Source organism: Phalacrocorax aristotelis, chromosome 18 (assembly GCF_949628215.1).
Source record: "Phalacrocorax aristotelis chromosome 18, bGulAri2.1, whole genome shotgun sequence".
Lineage (NCBI taxonomy): Eukaryota > Metazoa > Chordata > Aves > Suliformes > Phalacrocoracidae > Phalacrocorax > Phalacrocorax aristotelis.
In genome coordinates, this window is record NC_134293.1 from 6,385,119 (window position 1) to 6,408,610 (window position 23,492).

Sequence of the window (23,492 nt, forward strand, 5' to 3'; positions counted from 1 at the left end):
GCTGGACATGAGCTGGCATGGCTGGGGAGCAGGACAAGTGTCCACAGTGTCACTCAGTCCATCTTCTTTTTGGAAACAAAATGCAGAGCAGGAGGAGTTACCGAGGTGGGGAGCCGCCACCGCTCACTGCCCTGTGTGCTGCCCATGGCTGTGGCAGGGGCACTTGGTGTGGGATGGCCACTGGCCCTGGGAGCCCAGGGCGGCTGCGGGGCTCCGTCCCTGCCTGGCTGGGGGGCTGGGTGGGACGTCTCGGAGCTACATGCCATCGGTTATGGATAGAGTGCCTTCTTTCTGTTCCTGTGGAGGGCCAGATCCAGAATGCCCAGTATGGGGTAGGGGTTTGGTGTCCCTGCCTGGACATGGCTTGGGCTGGTTCACATCGTGTCTGCTTTAATTGAACAGAAGAATTCCTTCTTTTCTTTTTCAGTCTGCAGAATTCTTCGAAATGCTGGAAAAAATGCAGGTGAGCAGCATGCCAGTAATGCAGGATGTTCCTCACCCAGCAGAGAGGCTGCAAGGACAGAGATCCCACAGCACCTTGTACATTAAACATGCTGGGAGGCCTTGTATGATCATAACAGGTTTTGAGTTGTTGCTGAAGTCACCAGCGCTGTGTGAGCCCTGCTTAGAGAGGGCACAGCAGGCGCTTCCCAGCTCCAACCGTGCAGAAGAAAGCTGCACAGAAACGCCCCAGTGCTCCTGGGGGAGACCAGTGGTTTTGGCAGCATCTTCCTCCAAGGTTATTCTGCATTGCCCTGAGCAGTTTGCAAAAGGAGGTTTAGGTGCACATGCTGTGAGACGTGGTCCTGTTGCTCCCTGGTAAAGTCAGCACACCACCGCCTGTCTTCCCAAACTGCAGGCTCTGGTGCAGAGCACGGCTGTGTCAAGCACTGTCTCAGTGCCCCTCGGGTCAGGGCAAGGCATTCTCTTGTCCCACACTAAACTGCATCAGCATCTGCCCAAGGAGGAGGGTCGGGGGACCAGGGTGTCCCTGGCATGTGCGTTGTCCCTGCAGGAGGGGTGCAGGCAGGTGGTGCTCGCCCCTGATGCCGGGATGCACGATGCTCCCCCAGCAGAGCACAGGCGATTGCGAGCAGGGTTTGCCGTCCCCAAGCTCCTGCCTGAGACAGACACTGTGAGACAGCCGGGGCCTTCACCCTGCCACCCGCTGGGGCTGTGTCCCTGCTCTGCAGGAAGGCAGTGCAGGCATCTCCGTTAGGAGCCCATCCCAGAGAAATTAAGATGAAGCTAGGGTGGGATATGGGGCATTTTGTGTTTGGTGCTGTGCTGGCACCTGGGAAATGATAGTCCCTGCCTCACATTTGGACATTTTCAGTGTGGTGTCCCTGTGTCCCAGGTTTTGTCCTACCACATACCCGTCACCCATTTTCACTGTGTTATGACGGGGTCTAATGGTAGCTCTGCCTGTCTTGTCCGTGGCAAAAAACCCCTTCTTTAATGCTACTTGTGTCAGAGTGAGTTCTGTGTAGCAAAACACCCTTGTGATTTCATCTGTGTTGTTGAAAATATCTTAATTATTTGTTCTATTTGTTTTGTTCCAAACAGGCACCAAAACTTGAAGAACAGAGGGCTGGAAGCCAAAAACATAAGGTTGGTTGAATTTTGTTTCTTGCATGGTTGTCTTCAAGCGTCCCCCCCCTTACCTCAGGGCTTTAATGTGTATTGTCAAAGACAGTCACTCAGAGGACTGAATAGGATTTAAATGTTATCTAAAAACAAGGCATTGATTGAATTGCAAAGATGAGAGAGTGGTGCCTGTAAATCCCTAATCCGGCTTTATGTCTAAACCTGTGTATCTCAGCAGTGAGCTGTGTAAAATAGTTGGGTTCTGCTGTAGAGCTGAGAAGCTTACACCGATGGTGGAGACCCCTTTGGAAAAGGGCTTACCTGGCTGCAGTGCTTTTTTACAGACCCAGAGCAGGGAGGGGTTCCCGCACCATGTCCCAGGGTCTCAGTTGGGCTGGCACGGTGCTGGTCCACCAGCCACGGGCAGTGTGTGGCACCGCTCCTGGGGCTTGCGCCCATCGCCACGCACGGCAGCCTTGCCCAGTATGAGCATCGCTCTCCGTTACCGCCTGACACTCAGCGCAGGGCATGGGCGTGGGAGGGACCTGTGCAGCGGGTGGCTGAACGTGGTCCCCGGCTTGAATGTGCAGGGCTATGGTCTTAAGGGATTGTTGGTGGGGAACAGATGGTCACACGTGGTGTTTTGATTCCTTTTTCCAGGAAGACTACATCCCGTACCCCAGCATTGATGAGGTGGGTGCTCTGGACCACCCTGAGTGCCTTCAGGGGAATGCATTTCCAAAATTGCCGATAACAGGGGAATTGACAGAGGGCCTGTTTCTGAGGGGAGCTGCACAAAACATGTTTCCCCTCCCCACCTTTGTGGTTTCTGTTTTTCCTTGGGAGCATATCCCCTCTTCCAGGAGGGAGGGGCTGAATTTGCCTCATATGGTGCTGGGGCAGGGGACTGCTGCAGGGAGGGGCAGTGGGGTGACAAGCCCCTACACCCCACATCCACACCCCATCCTGCCTGACCCCTCACGGGCACATATCTCTGCAGATCCTAGGGAAGGGCAGCCCGTACCCACTGATCATCCTGCCCCAGTTTGGGGGATACTGGATCGAAGACCCGGAAAACCTCGGTACACCCACCTCGTCCGACAGCAGCATCTGCGAGGAGGAGGAGGAGAACCTCAGCCCCAGCACCTATGGCTACAAGCTGGAGTGCAAAGGAGAGGCCAGAGCCTACAGGAAACATTTCCTGGGGAAGGTGGGTGCCCCTGCTGCAGGGGACGAGCAGTTGGCTGAAAATTGCACCACCCCTCCAGGAAAAAAAGAAATTCTAAAATTGTGAGCAAAATGGGCAAATTTTGCAACTTCCCTCTCTGCAAGGAGAGGAGGAGACTGGCGGGTTAACCATGCGCAGAGCCTTTTCCCCCAGCCCCTGCACCTGGCAGGGCCCCCCCAGGACACCGGCTGGGCCTACCGGCTCTGAGCCTGCCCCGTCTGCGGGGACCAGGGGCTCGGGGGACCCAGCACGGCAGCCGACCCTGCCTGCCCTCTTGCTCACAGTCTTGTAATCCTCTTTCTCCCTCTGAACAAAGCTGAGAGCAGAGTGCTAAAGTCCACGGGCAGAGGGATTAAAGCCTTGGTCCCGGTGAGGAGCGGGTGCATGTGTGTGTCCCCGAGGGGCGGGAGGGTGTTGGGGTGGCAGGTGAGTCCTCTGTTCGTGGCCAGACCAGGGGGCAGTGCCCTTGCCATCATCGAGCTGCCTCCCCCGCTGCTAACACACTGTTTTCTATTTTTAGGATCATTTAAATTTTTATTGTACAGCCAGCAGTCTTGGAAATCTGATCCTTTCTATTAAGTGTGAAGAGGCAGATGGCACGGAATATTTAAGGATTATACTCAGGTATGGGGGAAAAAAAAAAAGGAAAGCTTTGTTTAACAAAATATTTTCTCCCTGGGAGTCCCTTGTTTTGTTTCTACTGTAAATGCTAGAGCTGGGCTGGCAACATGCAGGATGTTGCACACGGTGGAGCTTGGGGTGGGACGGGAAGCAGCGGCATCATCCTTTTGCTGTTTCACATCTATCGCCATCCCTCTGTAAGCTGTCAAGACCCAGAGTGTCTGAACCGTTGTGTCATTTCCCTCCAAACTATGAATATTTTAAGAACTGCTGAGATGAGAGACAAATCAAGTGTTTGCTTACTAACCAGGCCCAATAAATTTGGCAGAGCATTGTTTCCCAACAGCCGGTGGGGCATCGCTACGTGCATGCCACAGGGCTGGTGAGCCGGGGGCTGCAGCCAGTGCCTCTTTGCCTTAGACAGTCCCTGATGGCTGCTCGTTTCTTTTGCTAGGTCCAAAGTGAAGACGTTGCATGAAAGGATCCCCCTGGCAGGATTTAGCAAGCTCCCTAGTATCCCCCAGATTGCAAAGGTAAGATGCCAGGCTGGGCTGGGATAACTGCAGCAAAGCTCATGCTGCTGCGCCTTGGGCAGTGTTGGGCAGCAGCCCCTGGGCTCTCAGGTCCAGGGGCGCTTGGCGGGTGGTGGTATGCACTGGCCCCACTGTTCATTTCCCACTGATCCTGGGCAGGTCACTAGTTGATATCTGGGGGAAGAGGTGAGGAGGTGGCAGCACCTTTGACCCATGGAGAGACCTGGGAGTTGCATCCTCAGTCGGGTGCTGGCCAGGCCACAGGGCATCCCAATGAGAGGATAAGAAAAGGGGAGCTCCTGCAATTGGTGGCAGGATTTGGCTCCTTTCTGAGACATTCACAGCCTTGCCATGGAGTTTCAGCAGGACAGGGGTATCTGTTCTGTGTGCCCAGGGACCCAGTACTGACTGCTCTTTCCCCTTGCCCACAGGCCTTCTGCGATGATGCCTCTGGGCTGAAGTTTAACCCGGTTCTGTACCCCAAGGTGAGGTAACTTAACCCAAGTCGGTTGTGTATTAGGCAGAGAAGGTCAGATAGAGTTAATTCTTCGCTTTTCTCCAAGACCCAATGGCTATTTTGATACAGAGGATGGGTGTTTGTACTGCATCTTTCTAGCTCTCTACCCTTGTACCTGCCTGCAAAGGGGCTGTGAGCAGTGCAGCGGTGGCGTGCCATGCGTGCGCGGGCAGCGGGTTAGCTAACGGCCATCTGATGGCGTGTGCATGCCATCGTCTCGGTCTGTCAACCGGCCACCAAGGATTGATGACACTTTGGTATTAATCTGCCCTCAGATTATGGGGAAGGAAGGAAAGGCGACTGCCTGTGGGGTGTAAAAACCAACCTGGGTCTTGGTTTGATGCCTTAAGGTTTGCTTGAAGCCCGGTGAGACGGGTTGAGGCTGTGCTTGAGAAACTGTGCAATAAGAGATGCAGAGGCGGGTGGGTCATTGCAGGGGATGGAGCGTTTTAATCCAAGTGGCAATCCCCACTGGTGACATCCTGGAACTGACTCATTACCCACTCCAGGATCGCTCCTCCTGTGTGCTCTTGTGCTGCCACAGAGACCCACTCCTGGGAAGTTACAAAGCAAATCCATCATTTTCAAGTACCTTTTATGTGGGAGACCTTTTCTGTGGCAGGCACAGCAGTTAAGTTGTAAGACAGTTTCACCACCCTTTGATGTAGCCAGGGCCAAACTGATTTCATTCATCCTTTGTCATTATTGGTGTTGCTGTCAAGCCCTTGTCTGGAAGTTTGAGAACAGCCGATGCCCAGTTGAAGGCGAACATCTCTGACAGGGTCCCCACAGAGTGAGGCTGGGACCCTGGAGCTGGGGTGCTGTGACAACTGCTGTTATCTGCAACCAAAGGGCCCCAAACTTCCCCTGGAAAACCTGTGAGAGTTTGGTGCTCCCCATGCCCCCCTCCACACCTGGGCGCTGGGGCCGCAGCTTGTGCCCGCCCGAAGCCCACGGGCACCCAGGTGGACTCTCAGCGGCGGAGGCTGCGGGGACGCTGATAATCAAAACCGGGGACACTGTTGAAAGCCTTGTTTAATTATGTGGAAATTTAGCTTCTGCTCCCTTCCCGCTCCCTCGGGTGCTGCCCTGCCATTGCCGTTCCCCGCTGCAGCTCTGGCGGGCTGTCCCCGCTGCCCACCACGAGGAGCCGTACCGCAGGCCATGGCGAGCGCGCCAAGCCGAGCCGTGGGCCCGGCCAGCAGCGTGCGCCAAGCAGGGTTTGCTCTTCTGGATGTCGTGTTTTGAACTACCAAATGAAATAATTTGTATTTTGTTTTACTGCAGGCGTCCCAGATGATAGTGTCTTATGATGAACATGAGGTCAACAACACGTTCAAGTTCGGTGTGATCTATCAGAAGTTCAGGCAGGTGAGTTATCCCTGTGCTGTTCCCATGGAGCACATCCACGCTTGCCAGAGCTCTGTGTTTTGCAAATGTGGGACCCCTGGAGCTGAAATTCAGCCCTGCAGTTCATTCTGGCACGTGCAACACGTTGTGTTACTGGGTGTCCTCACTAATAATGCATTTCTTATTGCTCAGATGTTTCCCTGACTCATTAAAAAATGATGTGATTGAAAGAATTCAGTATGGAAATCAGCCCACAAGCTGCTGTAGGGAGAAGTGGATGTGAAAATGGATTTTAGCAGGCATGGTATTTTAATCAGATATATGTTTAGACAGTGGAACGGTTACATTTGTCTTGGAGGACTGTGGGCTATGAAGATGTGTGTTTGCTAAAAATGCTGTCATTAGCCGAGGAACTCCGGATGGGGAACACAGAGCAGCTGAGTCTTATAACTCACCAAAGATTATTCTGACAGGCACTCTAATTATCTTTACATACTGCATTTTATTTTGGATTGAGTAACTCATGCAAGCCCACAATTAAGGTCTCATTGTTTTGAAATATAGCGCACGGATGATTAAGACTTGGATTTTCCAATGAAGGATTAATTTGCATTTTGGTATTTCCTGTACGTTATCCTAAAGTCTGCTGCTTTTGGTCAGAAGTCACCCTCAGCAGCCTTACCTTTGGGTACCTTGGTGGCTGGGTGGGCTGTGACTGGCCCACGGCCGGTGCCCGTGGCCGAGTGTGGTGGTGCCAGCTGGGGGGCAGAGGCAGGAGCAGCCTGCGGCTGTGCGCCGCACCCTGGGGATGAGGTGCTGGTCGTGGCCCCGGGGGGGGTGCGTCTGGGGCAGGAGGTGGCAGGACATGGGTGGGCAGGGAGAGGTGGCCTCAGCAGAAGCTGCTGTTAGAGCTGGGACAGGACAGGTTCATTTCTCTGTTGCTGTGGCACTTTTATTGATAGCAAGGTTTGATTTTAAGAAGATGCTCAGAGCAGGGTGACAAGCAGAAGGCGCATTTCAAAGGGACCTTTCACGTTAGTGGTGCCCGAGGTCGGTGTGTCCATAGCATCGGTAGCATGACAGAGGAGCGCTGGGGGGTCCCTGAGGGCGCAGGGTTGTCCCAGTGTGTGGCTGCCACCGGGGATGGTGGCTTTGGCCATGCATGGGGGCCTCTGCAGCTCCCTCACACCGACGCTGTGGTGGTGGAGCCATGGCCAGATCCTCCTCCTTCAGCTGGGAGCTGGCTCGACAGGTGCTGCACAGCCCAGACGGGCTGGCTGCTGGAAGCAGGCAGGGCTGGGGCTCTCAAAAGATGTGCCCTGTGTTTTGTAGACCCAAGAGGAGGAGTTGTTTGGCAATAATGAAGAGAGCACTGCCTTCAAGAACTTCTTAAGTTTTCTAGGGGACACCATAACACTCCAGGACTTCAAAGGGTGAGTTAAATAAAAGGAATGATTTTACAAACACATTTAACGAGAGACCATGTCGTATGTAAAAATATCTACCATGCGAGAACAGAATTCATCTCCCTCATGAGCGGGATGTACAGAGCAGAAGCAAATATAGCTTTGGCTTGTTTTTCAAAGCTGGGGGAGTTTTAAAAAAAAAATTGGAGCTGCCAAGAGAGAACAACTTCCTTTCCTGCAGTTTTGAGGTTGTGAGAAAATTTGGCTATAAATGAAAGGAGCTTCATATGGAAACGTGCCCTGTCTGGTGTTGCGGGCTGAGTCACGGTGCAGGCAGAGACCCCCCAGTGCTGGTGAGGGCCGTGGGCTGGCAGGCGCAGGCAGCCCACCGCGGCAGCGCTCGGCACCGCCGGTCCCATGGCTGGCACCCAGGGCTGCGGCCAGCTCTGGCTGACTGGCACGGCTCTGCCGCACACCCTGAATTTCAGGCCGCTGACAATGATGCTTAGCTATAATACATGACGCACGGTTTGTTCTTTCCCGTTTGCTTGCTACTAGATAGAGATAAATGAGATGGTTTGTTCTGTCACCGTGTCCCCTGACAGCCGCTGGCGGTGTCTGCTAAGCTTTCAATTAATGTTTCTTCATTTCTCCCCGACTTTCCCTTCGTCTCCAGTTTTCGAGGAGGTCTGGATGTCAGCCACGGGCAGACGGGAGCAGAGTCTGTGTACACGGTGTTCAGGGACAGGGAGATAATGTTTCACGTCTCTACGAAGCTGCCTTTTACCGAAGGAGATACACAGCAAGTAAGAGAGATGAGCTTCCTTGCACAGAAGTGTCTGAGCCGGGATGCGCTGGCGCTGCCCTGCCCAGTGCCACCAGCCCCAGTGCCGCGACGTCCTCAGCTGGCGGGCAGCGGTGTGGGCAGCGGTGCGTGGCTCCCCGGCATGCGGCAGCCCGTGCGCCCGGAGCTGAGGTTTGCTCCCGAGGGAGCTGAGCCACCTGGCTTTACCAACCAAACACTTTCCCTTCCTGCTTAGCTCCAGAGGAAGAGGCACATCGGCAATGACATTGTGGCAATTATCTTCCAAGAAGAGAACACGCCGTTTGTCCCAGACATGATCGCCTCCAACTTCTTGCACGCCTACATTGTCGTGCAGGTGGAAAACCCCGAGGCAGATAACGCGGTGTACAAGGTGAGGCCAGCCTCAACTTGCACGTGCTGATTTTTGCTTCGGCATCTCTGGCTGAGGTCTGGGGGTGGCTGCCCAGTGGCTGCACTGCCTGTCTGCTCAGTGACACAGTCAGTATTATGCCTAACTGGAGTAAGCATGTGTATATTAAACATGCACATATATATACGCACACATATATTTATCTATGCACTATTACATAGTGTGTATGTATACATACATATGTGTATAAAATATATGTATGTATAATAGCATGCTCATTTACTAAAGATTTTTGATGCTACTCAGTTTTGAATAAGCCTCAGAACAGCTCATACTCATCTAACGCATCGCTCAAGCGCAGGTAGCATAAACCCTGTTATCTCTCTGTTTTCTATTAAAAGATTCAGTAAGACATAATTTTTCAAACTGAAAGCATATTGCTTACAACCACAAATGAAATAGAATTCATCGGAAGTAAATGTAAAAAGCTGATCATGGTTAACCTCTCGTGAAGGCAGGAGTGATGACTGGGGAGGGCTGGGGAGGAGCGGCCTCTCCGGCAGGGTGAGGGCTCTGGGATGCCCCTTGGCTCTTAGGCCCTGGGGCACCTCAGCTGGGCTGAGCTGAGCTGGGCTGGGGAGAGCATCGCCTGCCCCGCGCCTGCTGCCCTCCAGGCGAGGGATGTTTGCGCTGGGGGCTGCCCTGCTGCACCCACAGGAATAATGTTTCTCTTGGCTCCCCAGGTGTCCGTCACAGCCCGGGAAGATGTCCCCTCCTTTGGCCCACCCCTGCCGAGCCCGCCAGTATTTCAGAAAGTAAGAGATGGGACGGGAAATATGTTCCAAGCCATAAAAAATAATAAAAATCTGTGTGTACGTCTGAGATGTTTCCAAACACACTTGCTTAGGGAAAGCATGACTTCTGGAATTTATATGTATTGATTTTGATTTCTAGTGAGGCCCATGGGGTTTATGGTAGGGCGGGAGGCTGTGCACCATCGCACAGCATAACCTGTGCAAGGCGGCAGCTGCAGCTCTGCTGCCGGGGCACATGTGTCAGTGTGGGGGTGACAGCCACCCCCGAGCCCATCTGGGGTCTTCCACTAATGCTCCCGCATCTGGAGGGGGCTGCAGGGTGGTGTGAGCTCGGGTTTTGGGTCGGTACAGCACTGGTACCAGAGGTATGCGGAGTCTTTGATTGGTGTTTTCCACCCTGCCTCTCTCCCCCCAGAGCCCTGAGTTCCGGGAGTTCCTGCTGACCAAGCTCATCAACGCCGAGAACGCCTGCTGCAAGTCGGACAAGTTTGCAAAGCTGGAGGTGACGCTGCGCACCCGTCCCTGCCCAGGCTGCGGTGGGCGCAGGGAGGCTCCCAGCATTCCTCCTCAAAGCCATGTTTCCCCGGCTGAGCTGGGTCAGCCCTTGCAGGGACAAGTGATCAAAGTGTGCACGTGTCTTGGCGCACTTGGTGGCCATGGGGTCCCATGGGGTTCCTGGTGACCTTGGTGGGGGGACGAGCCAGCTGTCCCGCAGGTCGGTGCCGCTGCCCCCTCCCTTGGGGCCCCCGGCTGAGCCAGTTCTTGTTCCCCCAGGACCGGACGCGGGCAGCCTTGTTGGACAACCTTCATGACGAGCTCCATGGGCACACACAGACCATGCTGGGGCTGGGGCCTGAGGAGGACAAGCTGGAGAATGGGGGTCACGGAGGCTTTCTGGAGTCTTTCAAGGTAAAACCCTGTCCCTTGCCAACAGCAGAATTAAAACGCATCCAGGGATGGCAAAGCACATTTTAGTGGAAGATGTGGATGAATGGTGTTGGGGCATGCGAGATGTCCCCTGAGAGCAGGGCGGCAGGAGGAGGTAGGAGCTCGCCATCACCAGAGCCTGCTCAGCCAGTGGACACCCGCGCTGGTCCAAGCAGGAGCAGGCGCAGGTTGACGTGGCTGTGGCGTTGGCAAGTGCCACCATCAGGGTGACCTCTCCAGAGCCCTGGAGCACCTCCTCTCCTGCCAGCCTGCTCTGGCATTTGCCGTGTCTCCGAAGAGGTCTCGGTCCAGGACCAGCACCCTGGTGCGGGCTGTGCCTGCAGTTGGGCTCTGCTGCTGCAGGGCAAGTCCTGCTCGTGTCCCCGGGCTGCTGGCGGCCCCGCCGTGCCACCCAGGCTGCGGGATGGGGCTGGGGAGGAGGACGACTGAGGGCAGCTGCCACAGCAAGTGGGTGGGAGGTGGTGGTTGTGTTAAATGGGAGGCACGATGAGAGGTGCTGGGTGTGGAGAGGGGAAACAGTGCTGGGTGTCTGCTGGGAGGATTGGGGGTGTAAGGGGAGAGAAGGGAGAGTGGGTTGGCAGAAAAGAGGTGAGGAGAAAAAGAAATGAAGTAAAATGAGGTGGATGAAACTGAGCAACTGTTGGAGGTAGGGACAGTGACCAGCTGGGGGGCGTCCCTCGAAATGGAGGGGCAGCAATAGAATCTTGGGGATGAGTTGTTGCCAGAAGTCTCTGGAGAGGCTCCCCTGCGCAGTGGTGGGGCGGCAGCTGGCAAGGGCTGGCACATGTAAATCCGGGCTGCACTCACAGGTGGGGGTTCAATGGAACCACCAAACCAGGGCTTCATGTCCCTGCTATGGGTGACGCCTGTGGGCGTGCTTCAGCCTGTGCAGCTCCCCGTGCCTCTCCTCATCCTGCTCCTGGCACATCGGCTCTGCCGGGCAAAGGCCATTTTAGCTGTATCTGCAGCAGGGACAGGTGCTGGTGCGGGGTGGCTGTCACCCCGCAGGGGAGCTGCCCGGGCGGCGGCTGTACGGAGACAGCACCTGCGGTTACCTTATAGGCACAGTTTTCTGTATGGTATAGAGGGACAGGCACTGGCAGGAGATGAGTCACCTCATCCTGCGCCCGACGGCTGCAGAGGAGGGGTGAGCAGCACCCTGGCCCCCACTACGGGGCGGGGTGGAGGCTCAGGTGTGCCCTGCTTAGCTATGAGATATGTTGCAGAAATTGAGATGCTGGGCAGCCACACCACAGTGTTCACTTCAGGGTCTGAGAAGCTGATGTTAAATAATAATTTTTTTGCATGCTTTTTGTATACGAGAAAGTGTACTTTGCTCTCTTGGCATTGCAGGGTGTGCTGGGGCAGGTGGTGAGTTCTGCGGGCTGGGCTGGGCTGTGCTTGCCCGGCCGCCTCGGGACCGCGCTGCTGGGCTGCATCCTAGCTTATGTCCTCCACCGTGCGCTGTCAGAGTAAATGGGAGGGAGGAGAGACGGCAAATAAGAGGGCTGGAAGGGTGCAAGACCTGATCCCCACGGTTTCTTTTTGCCTGGTGTTTCACACCTGTGACCCAGCCTGCAGCCTTTCCTCCCCAGCTGGGAGATGTGGGGACCAGCTGCTCCGAGGAAAGCGGAGGTTTTTTTCTGCTGGGCTCTGAGCAAGCGAGATGGGTGCCTTTTCCTCCCCGCCATGGGGAGAGGAGCCACTGGCCAGCCCTGCCTGGGAGGGGTTGCTGGGATGCCCTGCAGAGCTCTGCAGCCTCGGCAGCCACAGGCAGGAACCTTCCTGCCTGCCTGGCACGAGCGCCTGCCGGCGCTAATGGCAGCAAAGCAAGCAACTGCTTATTTTTATTTGCAAACACTGTCAAATTTTGTTCTGAATTGCTGACCCTAATAAATCAGGTCTGATGGACTCTTGCTTGGTGTTTGTTACTAAATGGGCAGGAGGGGACTGTGCGGGCTGTTGGGTGGCCACCATCCCCAGCATGTTCTGGGGATTCGGTGAGAGCTCAGGGCTGCGGTTCCTGCTAACCGTGGTGCAGGTCTGCCTGCAGCTCAGTAACCCCTGGAGCCAGCAGCAAACTGGTGCCTGTGCACCACTGATATGGTGCCAGGCACCTCCAGAAATCTGGCCCTTGATGGCTTGTTTCCTCCAAAATCTCTTTACCTTGAGCTGGGATTCAAGGGGCCAGAGGAGTGGTAGCCAGGGCGCGGCGGCTGGCGCAGCAGCAATTCAAAGGGAATAGCTGTGAAAAAGAGCTTTCCTGTGATTGGCACGCTGTCATCACAGTCCGGTTTGGGCTCCCATTACTATGGGGACTACAGGAATTAGAATATGAGTGTGGATTTTTTTTTTTTAACTTGTGCATTTCACTGCTGCTTTTCATAGTGTGTGCCAGACTTTCGAAAGATCTCATGGTCATATTTGTAAGTGCTTGGGACAACAACTGAAAGGAGGCTTTAAAAACAGCTTGGGTCCTGTTTAAGCACCAGAAAAGTGTTCGGATCTACAGGTCTCTGCCCCCCACATGCGCAGCTCTGCTTGCAACAGCTGGAGCCAAAACAGATTACAGCAGTCCTCTTCCCCTGCTTGTGCTGCCGACGTTCGCAGAGCCCAGCTGTGGGCCCTTTCCCGGGGGATGTGGAGAGCTCCACAGGGGCTGCGAGTCCCGTCGTGTCTGGACCTGACACATCTCTGGGTTCTGCCGTGGAGGCGGGTTGGGCTCGGCACCTCTGCTCTGTGCCCGGGTGAGGCGTGCCTTGCGCCCTCGGTGCGTGGAGCTCTGGCAGTGCTCCAGCTCTCCAGGACAGCCAGCAGGAACGAGGCTTTGTGCTGGGTGTCTTGCTCCTGTGAAAACCAGCCTGTGCCAGAACGGACACAGATGTTTCCGGGCAGCTGGGAACAGGCTGTGGTTTGCTGAGTGAGCGAGGTCTAAGGCTGTGTGGGAAATGCAGCCCTCAGCCTGGGCTGGGAGGGGGCCATGGGCGCTTTGGCCGAGGGGCTGGGTTGCAGGAGGGGTCTGGTGCAGCAGCAGTGGTGGTCGTTGGTTTGCTGCACCCAGCAGTGGGGGTGCAGCAGCAGAAGCCACGCCAGGCTGCAGCGCTGGCACAGAGCACGGCAGGCCTGGGCACAGCTGGGCTCTCGGGTGGAAGCTGTGCCCAGACCCAGCGATGTGGCCCAGGTGAGGGTGGTCCGGAGGAAAGTGTGCCTGGAGCTCTGGAGAGTGGGACTGATGTGAAAAGAGTGAGGGAAGGGGGCTGCTTGGTCTGGAGAAATGAAGACCAAAGGGAGCAGAGAGGGTCTGTGACCATGCCGTGGCTGCTGCAGGGACGATGCTGCGCAGCTCATCTGTGGGTCCGTTTCAGGGGTGACTGCACCAAACCGGCAGCAGAAGATGTTCGGGCTAAACGTATTTTTCAGGCATAAGCGTGCTGAAGTACAGAAGTACTTTTGTGAAGAGGCTGTGAAGGCGCCAGCTCTGGGGATGTTTCGGGGCAGGTTGGAGAGGTCTGTCAGCACGCAGGAGAGGTGCAGGCAGGACAGGAGTCTCCTCGCAGGACCCATCGTCTCTGAGTCCAGGGAGAATCACAGCGGGGTGTGCGCATCCAGACACTGGCTTATGACTCTGCTGTGGTCACCATGTTCTTGCTGAGGGGATTGGGAGGTCGGCCAGGTGTCGCAGAGGAGGCAGGGCTCTGGGACTCATGTCTGCCGCTGCTGGTCCCGTAGCTGCAGTCCTTGGCCCTTGCACCTGGCATCATGGGGGGAAAACCTGACCTTGTCCTGGCTATGCGGTTCCCCGAGGGGCGGCTCAGCCTCAGGCTGTGCGGAGCAATGGCTGCTGCTGTTACTGGTGGGATTGTTGTGGGTGTGCGCTGGCCCTCGGGGGGAAGGACCAGGCAGGTCACGTTCCAGTGTGCCTGGAGAGGGACCCGGGCCTCGGGCGGGGGTTTGGGGTCAGCACCCTGCAGGGTGGTGATGACCTGCTCTCCCCTGTCCCCTCGCTGCAGAGAGCCATCCGGGTGCGCAGCCACTCCATGGAGACGATGGTGGGCAGCCAGAAGAAGCACCATGGCAGTGGCATCCCGGGCAGCCTCAGTGGGGGCATCGCACACAACAGCGGTGAGGTGACCAAGACCACCTTCTCGGTGAGTGCAGCCATGTGTCACACTGTCCCCCTGTCCATCCCTCCCTCTCGAGCCTGGCACGACACTGCACTGACGTCGTCTGGCAGTCCCCTGCGCAGGCAGCGAATGTAAGGGCGAGGAAAAGATTTGAGCAGAGCATGATTTTATGAGTGCTGTGTAGAACTTGGGTTTGTTTTGTGGAAGAATGGAAAACTAACTTCCTGGGGCTTTCAGCCCCAAAGTACAAAGGAGATATAAAAGAAATTCTGGCATTACGTGTTTTCTAGATGCGCAGGCTGAGAATTATGGGCAACATAATTCCTCATAGCCTTATGAGTTTCTAGGAAGGGCCTTTGCTCTCCAACCTGGACTGTTCTGTGCTTTCAGCCTCCTGTTCCAGCAGCTGCCACCAAGAACCAGTCCAGGAGCCCCATCAAGCGCCGTTCGGGGCTGTTCCCTCGCCTGCACACGGGGTCTGAGAGCCAGGCGGAGAGCAGGTCAAGGTGGTAAGTTTGACATCACCCTGGTCGCTAGGGTTAAAAGCCCCTGTTGTGTGTTAAATGAGAGAAGCTGTTGGTGAGTGCTGGAGACTGCCTGGGGTGCAGCCTACCCTTTCCACACAAGCCAGCAATGAGAGCTGCTTTTGCCATATTTGAGGGAATGGTGCCTTGGATCCCTTCCCTCTCTTTTAAATCGAAGTGGTGGTATCCAGAGAGTGTCTGTTACTCTTACAGTTTAGCATTTGGTGTTAGGGAGTATAATTTGACCATCCTTTTAAAGTCTCTTGTATCACTCATGCAACCTGTCTTTTTGTACCCTTAGTGACAGTGTTTCTGGAGCCCAGAAGACACCAGATTTGGGACATTCTTCTCAAGAGATGAAATCTGAAACCTCGTCCAACCCCAGCTCCCCTGAAATATGCCCCAACAAAGACAGGTGAGCCGGGAGGAGCCCCATCCTCCTCTGACCATAGCTCAAGTCACCCTGTAGCTGACAGACCATCCAGGACTTTGTCAAACAAAACTGTCTCCAGGTTTTACTATAAATAAGTTTGATATTAAGGGAGGGAAAAAAAAAAATCTGGTGATTCATGAGCACAGCTCCTTTATGGTCTGAAAATAGTTGTCTTTAAAAAGAAGAGCAAAGAGTGGTATTTGACAGAAGTTGCCCAAACCCTCACGGCACGGGAGCTGGAGAGGCCCATGTGCCTGTCCCTCCCTGCCACCGGGGAGTCAGCCTGACCCACACGTTAATGGCGGTGTCACCCACCAGCTGCTTTATCCCATGCTCTTGGAAATGGTTATTTACCAAAACACTCTGCTGGCTTTGTCCCTATGCCAGCTGCTTTGCTCTGGAGCTGCACAGGAGGGTTCGTCCCCGCTGTCATAGCCTGAAGGACACAGCTTTCTGAGTGACCATCATGTGCTCTCTGTTTTGTTTCGCCTCTCTTCTTCCTAGGCCGTTTATTAAGCTGAAAGAGAACGGGAGGTCAAACATCTCCCGTTCCTCCTCAAGCACCAGCAGCTTCAGCAGCACGGCAGGGGAGAGCGAGACCCTGGAGGAGTACGACAGCGTGGTAGGCACCAAACCCGCCCTGTGGCGTGCTTGAGCTCAGGACCCTGCAGCTCCGCATGCCCCTTGGCTTCCTGCTGCCTCTGGTGGTCTCAGTGCAGGGGGGTAGTGCCCTGCCGCTGCCCCAGGTGCTGCTTCTTTGCTGACATCGAGGGGTGTGGGGAGGAGAAGGGTTGGGGTGCCTGGTGGGACACCCCAGTGAGCCTTGGTGTGCACTGGGACAGCGCTCGGCACACCAGGGCCAGGAGGTTGCTCCGTCAGGAGGAGCTCTCCCATGAGCAGGCACACCATGGAGCTCTGATGAGCAGGGGTGTAACGAGGCATCAGGAGGGCCTGGGGAGAAAGCCGTGTCCCGGTCTCTCCCCATGCAGGGAAGCCAGCCGTCTACAGCATCGCCGTTCAAGCAGGATGTGTTTGTCTACAGCGCCTCGCCCGGCAGCGAGAGCCCAAGCGTGGGGGCAGCGGCCACCCCTGTGATCATGAGCAGGAGCCCCACAGGTGGGTCACGGGGCTGTGGGAGGGCTTGGAGGGGAGGCACTGGCTCTGCCTTTGCTCCTGGAGCCCCTGGACGCCCCCGGGGTCCTGCAGCGATGGGTGGGGATGGAGTCTGTAGCTCTGCGTCGGAGAAGTCCCCTCCCCAGCCTCACCTGGGCGGCAAGTGGCTGCTGAAGGTGATGGGGCAAAGCAGCTGCTGTGCTCACCCTGGCAGGACTGGCATCCTGAGGGATGTGGGGCAGGCCCTCGTTCCTCCTGAAACCCCGATCCCGACAGGGCTGTTCTGGAGAAGTGGCTCCACGTGCTTTATTCCTGTTTTTCCATAGGGAATTTGTTTCCCTTCTGAATTAGAGCACAGAAGTGGCTTTTGCCGTGGCTTTGTTTCCTCCCTTCTCCCCTGACAGATGTGCAGTAGTCGTGGAAGCTCCCCTTCTCCAAGGACTAAGCCATGACTCACAAATTATTTAATAAACAAGCAGCTTCCCTCGGTCTTGGCTCCATTGCCCCTGCTGCTAACTCACGCTGCCACCGACTCCACCTGTTTCAGTCGGACGATTTGCAAAATGAGGTGCAATTGAATGGGGTAAAATTGGCAGAAATGGCCCTTCGTTGGTGCATCTTGCGGTGACGGCACCGGTGACGGCGCGGTGGTGCTGGGGCTGGGGGATGTCTGCAGTGCTCACCCCTCACTCGCAGATCACCGCAGTTTAATTTCCTCGTGCAGCAGCGCACCTGCTGGAAGGCACCACGATCCGAATGGAAATGCACGTTATAAACTTAGGAGCTGTTTGTGAAACAGCCTGGGAGGCACAAACCTACCCTAACAGCTCCGTAATTGGGAACAACGTGGGGGAAAGCTGGGCTGCAGAGTGCGGGCTGGCTGGCTTTTTGTATCTCAGCACCCCACAGGTCCTCCTCCTTATTTCATTAGCGATTTTCTGAACTATTAAACCAGCCCCTTTTAATGTTTAAAGTGTTTATTTTGTATTTTTCCTGCCAAGAACATGGAAATCCACCCATACATTATATGGATCAGTCATTTCTTGTAGCCTTTTCAGTGGCATTTCCAGTAGAAAGACTGTGAAATGTAATTAAGCCTCAATTTATTCCGTCAAAAACATTTAATGTACAGATTTTGCCAAACGTTCAGCCAAGACAGACAAAATATTGGTAGCACTTGTGACAGTCTATTGAAGCCACTTCAGCAAATATTTTTGTTCACAGATTATTATTTTTCTTCTTTGCTTTTCCGCTCCCTCCAGCAGATATAAAGAACAGAAACTCTCCAAGGTCGAGCCTGAAGTTTCGCTTTGACAAGCTCAGCCACGGCAGCTCCAGCACGGTAGGTGCCGGTGGCTCTCACCGGGCGAGAAGCTGCGTGGCCGCATCCTGCCCTGCCCGGCTGCAGTCATGCAGCGCTGGTGGCGTGGGGGTCCGGGGTTTGGGGGGGCTGCAAAGCAGGAGGCAGAGCCCGCAGGGGCAGGTAATGAGGGAGGAGAAGGAGAGGGGATTTCATGACTTCTTGCCCCTTCATTTGCAACCCAACCCATATTCTGTTTTTCATTTAGAGCCACTAGCAGGAAGAAGAAGTCATGAACTTGTAAAAGGTGAGTGTTTGTAACATGGTGTTGTGCAAAACGACTTCTCACATCTGTGGTAAAGTGTGTGTAACTGACGTTGGCTAATTGCACTGTTTATTATTAAATATGTGATCAATAATATATCTTTAAGCATTCTAAATGCTTTTGTAAGATGAGGGCAGAGCTGAGTGAGAAAAACCGTAGAGGTTAGTGACAGACAGGTCTGTGCCCATCGGTGCGGGTCTGTAGCTTTACGTGTTCCTTTCGGAGTGTTCGCACAGCGCTTCTGCCACCTGCTCTCGGGGACCATGTGCCACAGCCCAGTAGGTTTCATTTTTTCTCAGTTAACCACCTTGTGAAATGCTTGTGCCCGTCTCTGCAGGGAGGATGAAGTTTGCTACGCTTTGCTCTGGGCGCTGTGGGTGGAAAAGCAGAGCAGGTCTCCTTACTCCTTCCAAAAACCAGATGGAAACAGTCAATTTATGAGCTGGCTTTTATGGGCAGAGGTGAAGGGAGTGCGGTGTCATTAGCCTGGGTGCTCAGTGGCTGGGGGACTTTCCGTCCAAAGGCATAGCTTTTGCCCAGGTGCGGGGCCACCAGCACGAGCAGGTGCTTTCACGCGGGAGGCATTTGCAAACCACAAGGAATTTATTTACTGGTTTTCTCACAGGCTCCAGTTCCTGGAGTCTTTCTATGTCACGAAATCGGTGTTTTCATTAGGAAGTTCCTAGCTGAGCAGAAGAGCCAATAAAACGTAAAATGAGAGGAATTTCCATTTCTGAAATCATGGGTCTCAAGAAGCTGTGATTTTTAGCCCCTTACTGAGTTTCCTCCTCTCGTGGCCCCAGGGGTGGCCCGTGGCTTGGAGTCTCAGGGATGGGCACTGCCTCAGGTTCGGCTCCCTCCCTGGGACTAGCGCTTCATAGCAGGAGTGAGAGTATGCTCCTTCCACAGCCTCTGACACTTTTATCCTTTTCTTCTTTGTAGAGAATTTTTATTTCAACAAAGGGAAAACTCTTCAACATCCCGTGGGAAAATGCACACCCCGGCCGTGGGCAGCGAGGTGCCCTCACCTCCCAGCTGCACCTCTGCGCCGGGAAGAAGCTCTCATCTTGCCGCGATCTCTGCCCCAACAGGGACCCAGCCACCTTCCCACCGGGTGAACCCCTTGCCAGCAAATCCCCCGTGCCCTTCCGTCTGCGCCGTGGGAGGAGATCGTCTCCACCCACCTGGCACACGCGTGTGGCTGGGGACCACGTCCCCTCCGTGGTGCCGTGATGTGTCGCCCCATGGGTGCCTGTGCGTGCTATGGCTGGTAGGTACCGGGCAGGCACCATCAATCCCCCCTCCTGGCTCATCTGCCAGCTCCTCTCAGGCAGAGGGGACGCAGGATGGACCCCTTGTGCAGTTTGGGTGCCTCCATACTTTATTTGCAGGTATCAGTGGGGAAAGAGGCAGGTTTTGTTTTTTGGAAAGGTAAATGGTCAGGGCAAAAGTAGGTGTGTGCTTGGCCCAGGGGCAGTTCCCAGCCCCATCGTTTGCCATCCCCCTTCTCTGTTTGGCAAGGACGGGGCAAAATTTCCCCCCGTGGTGCTGCTGGGGTGGCTCTTACTGGCGCGGGGCGGCGGGGGCTGCAGCAGCTCACCAGCCGCCCCGCTGCTGCCACCCCCCCTCCAGCTTGCTACCCATGTTGCAAAACTTTTAGGGCAGATTCAGCCTCTTATTTCATGCTTCTGTAGTTCCTGCACAAGAGGAAGGTGCCTGAATCGGTCCCAGGGAAGCAGAGCCAGTGACCGGGGCCAACTCATCCTCTCTTTGCAGCTGGGGAAATAGTTTATATGGCCTCCCTGCTTTTTCCCTGCCTGAAACTCAGCACAGGCCTGGAAAAGATTAACCAAAGCTAAAGCTGTAGTATGTCTAAATGCCAGAGCTGGTACTCAGAGTAAATTTACCCTGTGGGCTCTGCTTTACACTATGGGTTGGAGCGCCAGGCAAGCAAATGCGTAAAACTCCTGTGATTTGGATGGCATTAGGCTGTTCCACCCCGGGCAAAATCTGTCCCTCTGCTTTTGAATGTGCTTTTGTTTGTTTTGAAAGAAAAGAATTATGAATTCTGCAAGGTGACTTCCCTGTAATGCCCTTTTCCAAAAAATACCTCTCTCAACATGCCAAGAAATCCTTTTGCTCTTTTATGGAACTTTGCCTAAAGTTTACTGACGTCTGTCCATGGATTTCACATTGCGTATAGATTTCCCTTATCAGTTTTTTGAAAGATACTCTGCAGTGCTGCAGAGATGCTCCCTCCTCCCCTTTACCACAGTCTGTGACCTTTGCAAAACCCCCCATTGAATCTCAAGTGAAAGCAATTCTCTGAGTTTGTGATTCCTCATGAAAACAGAACTTTGAGTGCCAAAGTTAACTTTACACGGTTGGAGCTCCAAGGGGCACAGAAGTATCTGACTGTGAATTTTAGGAGATGTATGCAGGATCGCATACCTAGAAGCAGCCCCGGGCAGCCGCCGCAGCGGGGATTCCCAGGGCCACCCGCCTGGGTCTGCAGCTGCTCCCCGGGGATGCACCTCTCTGTGGGGGCAAGATACCAAACCACCACCTCCCCTTCTCTCTGTCACCTCCCCCGGCACAGAGCAAAGCTGAGCCAAGCCAATCCGAACCGGCTCTGCTAACTGAGGCTCTGCACGGTACTGACAACCTTACTGTTCAGTTCATATAGGTGCTCCCACTCGTGCATGTAATTTATCCATTTGAAAAGAAAGAGCTGTAGCCCTAATGGGAGAGGAACCAGATTAAAGGAGGAAAACACATGGAAAAGATGGAGAACAGTTTCACATGCACTAAGTGCGCTGTGTAGGACTAGTAAATACCAGTAGCCACCAGTGGCGACACTCCCTTCTGCTTTCAGTGAGTTGCATTTAAATAAAGTTTAAATATTGAGGTTTTCTGTGAAAGAGGAAAAGCACGGTGTGCTTGGCCCGGTCCGTAGCTAGCTCTAGATGTCTCAGGTTCCACATACTTTGCTGTTCAGCACTTCTGCCTGACAATGCTTTGGTAGCACTTTCAAACCCATCCCCAGTTCTTCCTCTTAGAAGCTTTTGGTCTGTTTTTCTTATGCTGCGCAGAGAAATACTGACTGGTGCGATGACTTGCTTTGAGGGTCTGTACTTGGTTTTGCTTTCTTTCCCTGAGAAATTGCTTGATTCTATAGACGTCGTCATTCGCATGGGTGTTGATCTCCATGAGATCTTTCAGCAGAAGATGCAGTGGCTACTGTCAGCTGGGTTGTACTTTTTTTTTTTTTTAACTTGAAACTGTGACTTTCCTTTTTGACCTAGATTGGTTTGTAGAATTATTTGAATGGGATTAACAGGCAGGCAGGACAGTGTGAAGCTTCAGGGAGAAAGATGCGGTGTGTTGGACTTGTCTTTCCCCGTGCCAGCCTGCTGGAACGGCAGCGGGGCCCAGAGCCACGGTCTGGCACAAGGTTTGCCAGCAGTTCCTGTGTGCTCTGGGACATTTTCAACAGCATTCCTCATGACGGGTTGTAAAAACCTACTGCAAAGTCCTTAATAGCAACTGGGCTTTTGAAGCTCCTGTCCTAGCCAGGCTCTAGCGTGGTTTCTGCCCGCCTGCACTGCCTTGCAGCTGGGTGCGTGGCGTGCTCCTTTCAGCCCCTGATTCGTGCCGTAGCAGTGCTGGGGACTGACCAGCAGTTGAGCTAAACCTCGGAGGCATTTGCACTTCCAGCAGTGGGTGAAGGTGTTCCTGTATATATATTGCAAAATGTTTTGTGCTTATAAGTGACACACATGCACACACATATATATACACGTATATAAAAGGGATTTTTTATATATATATCGATAAAAGCAAGGATCCTTACTGACACTAAAATTATTGGGCAGTGCATTTTCCTTTGTGATCCCCGCTGTTTCCATGCACATAATTTCTACCAGACTCGGAAATGACTTTGCACAGGGAGCAGAAGGGGCTCAGAAACGGTGCTGAGGGAGGGCTGGGGGAGCCCCCGGCTTCGTGGAGAGGTCTCTCCTGTCATGGGGGTTGCTCCCCTTCTCACCGGGGTTTCAGTCCCCCCCGTGCTCCTGCTGCACCCTGGCTGCTGCTTGGCTTGGACTAGTTCATGACCTTGGTGAGAGGTAGAGGCAGGCCAGGTCCAGGCCCACCTCCCCAGCACCGGTGCTGCAGGCTCTGAGTCCTCTCCCTCCGCCAGCACCTCCTGTGTTAGCCCTGGGAACTGGCTTGCAGCTGCCGAGAGCTGGCAGTGAGCTGATTCTCTGGGCTTTTATTCAGGAAAGCACTTAGCATGTACTTGCATCCTCTTGAAATCCCACAAAGTCAAGCACAGGATCACACTTAAGCACAACATGAAAGTGCTTTTTATCTGAGTGAAAAGGGGGGATCCTAAGCACAAACTCAGTTTCCTTCCAGAGTTTTGAGGGTCTTCAGGAATGGCGGATGAAGGGGCCAGAATTCATCGCTGGCGTGAATGGGCTTGTTAACCTGGGCTGAGGTTTCTCAGCTGTCTTCGGCTTGACTGCAAGAGGTGCTTAGCACCGAGAACTGCTTTTAAAACCAGCGGTTGCTCAGAGCTCAGCACCTCTGCAGATCGCACCTTGCACTCATGTTGCTTTGCTGATGTTCCAAATTCTGTTCCACTAGAGCTGGCAGAGTCTGTCATTCCTCAGTCCTAGAGCATGCTTTCATTATGTTTTAATGAATGTAGCACTGCGTATATCCTGCAAAGGGAAATGCTGAATTTATATCATTAGAATGTGAAAAGAGTTTATAGAGTGAAAATAAATCTTGAAGAAATGTATCTGACAAAATTTATTTTTTATGTAGAGAGGCGGTGCTTTGTAGTTCCTGGTGGCCTATGTCTGTTGTAAATAATGTATATTTAATTTATTGCTATGGTAGCAGATTGTATTTGTTATGTATAAAACTAAAGGTTCACAAATGTATATTTTGTTGCTTAACTGTGTCTTTGCAAAATTCACAATAAATAACATATTTTGTGTCCATATGTGTACCACGCTGTGTATGTCCGTAAAGTGACTGAGCTCTTTCGGAACAAAGAAGGTGTAAAGAGGGACATCTTTGCTGATGCTTGTAGTGCTAGGACTGCATCAAGAGAGGAGGACCCGGCTTCTCGTTTACAGATGCACAGCAATTTTAATCAAGTGAACTGTTCTGTTTGAACTGGAATTAATGCCCCATAAAGCTCAATATAAATGGGTCCCTCAATATAAACCGGTCCCTGTCAGCAGCCAGCCCGCAGGTGGCAAAGAAAAGAAACAGGCAGCAATTCAGTTTGTCTAAACCGGCTTAGTTTACCTTGGGTCGTCAGTCTCTGGCATCTTGGCTGCCTTTGGACGCCCTCCGTGAGCTAACTATGAAATTGGATTTTCTCTCTCCAGCTCCTCAGGCTCCTTTCAAATCCCCTTAATTTCCCAGATCTCTTCCTCCCAGGACGCTAAGAAAAAAGCCGTTATTGTTTGGAGG

The 23,492-nt window shown here is 53.8% G+C and overlaps 1 protein-coding gene across 10 annotated transcripts in view; it reads left to right on the forward strand.

The window, feature by feature from the left end:
- Positions 1–23,011, forward strand: part of RAP1GAP2 (RAP1 GTPase activating protein 2) — an 80,173-nt gene extending 57,162 nt beyond the window's left edge. For 7 of the 10 annotated variants that reach the window (XM_075113025.1, XM_075113024.1, XM_075113019.1 and 4 more), the window contains 22 exons: positions 428–463; positions 1,567–1,611; positions 2,248–2,280; positions 2,588–2,797; positions 3,336–3,439; positions 3,891–3,969; positions 4,401–4,454; positions 5,774–5,857; positions 7,169–7,269; positions 7,919–8,048; positions 8,283–8,438; positions 9,161–9,232; positions 9,648–9,734; positions 10,007–10,141; positions 14,191–14,328; positions 14,695–14,813; positions 15,130–15,243; positions 15,766–15,883; positions 16,251–16,377; positions 17,637–17,716; positions 17,943–17,981; positions 18,942–23,011. In XM_075113025.1, coding sequence (XP_074969126.1) covers positions 428–463; positions 1,567–1,611; positions 2,248–2,280; positions 2,588–2,797; positions 3,336–3,439; positions 3,891–3,969; positions 4,401–4,454; positions 5,774–5,857; positions 7,169–7,269; positions 7,919–8,048; positions 8,283–8,438; positions 9,161–9,232; positions 9,648–9,734; positions 10,007–10,141; positions 14,191–14,328; positions 14,695–14,813; positions 15,130–15,243; positions 15,766–15,883; positions 16,251–16,377; positions 17,637–17,716; positions 17,943–17,951 — 2,031 coding nt within the window. In that variant the 3' untranslated portion in view covers positions 17,952–17,981; positions 18,942–23,011. The remainder of the gene's footprint in view (positions 1–427; positions 464–1,566; positions 1,612–2,247; positions 2,281–2,587; positions 2,798–3,335; positions 3,440–3,890; positions 3,970–4,400; positions 4,455–5,773; positions 5,858–7,168; positions 7,270–7,918; positions 8,049–8,282; positions 8,439–9,160; positions 9,233–9,647; positions 9,735–10,006; positions 10,142–14,190; positions 14,329–14,694; positions 14,814–15,129; positions 15,244–15,765; positions 15,884–16,250; positions 16,378–17,636; positions 17,717–17,942; positions 17,982–18,941) is intronic. The other 3 variants (XM_075113020.1, XM_075113018.1, XM_075113022.1) reach the window with 1 other exon arrangement.
- Positions 23,012–23,492: the final 481 nt, after the last annotated feature.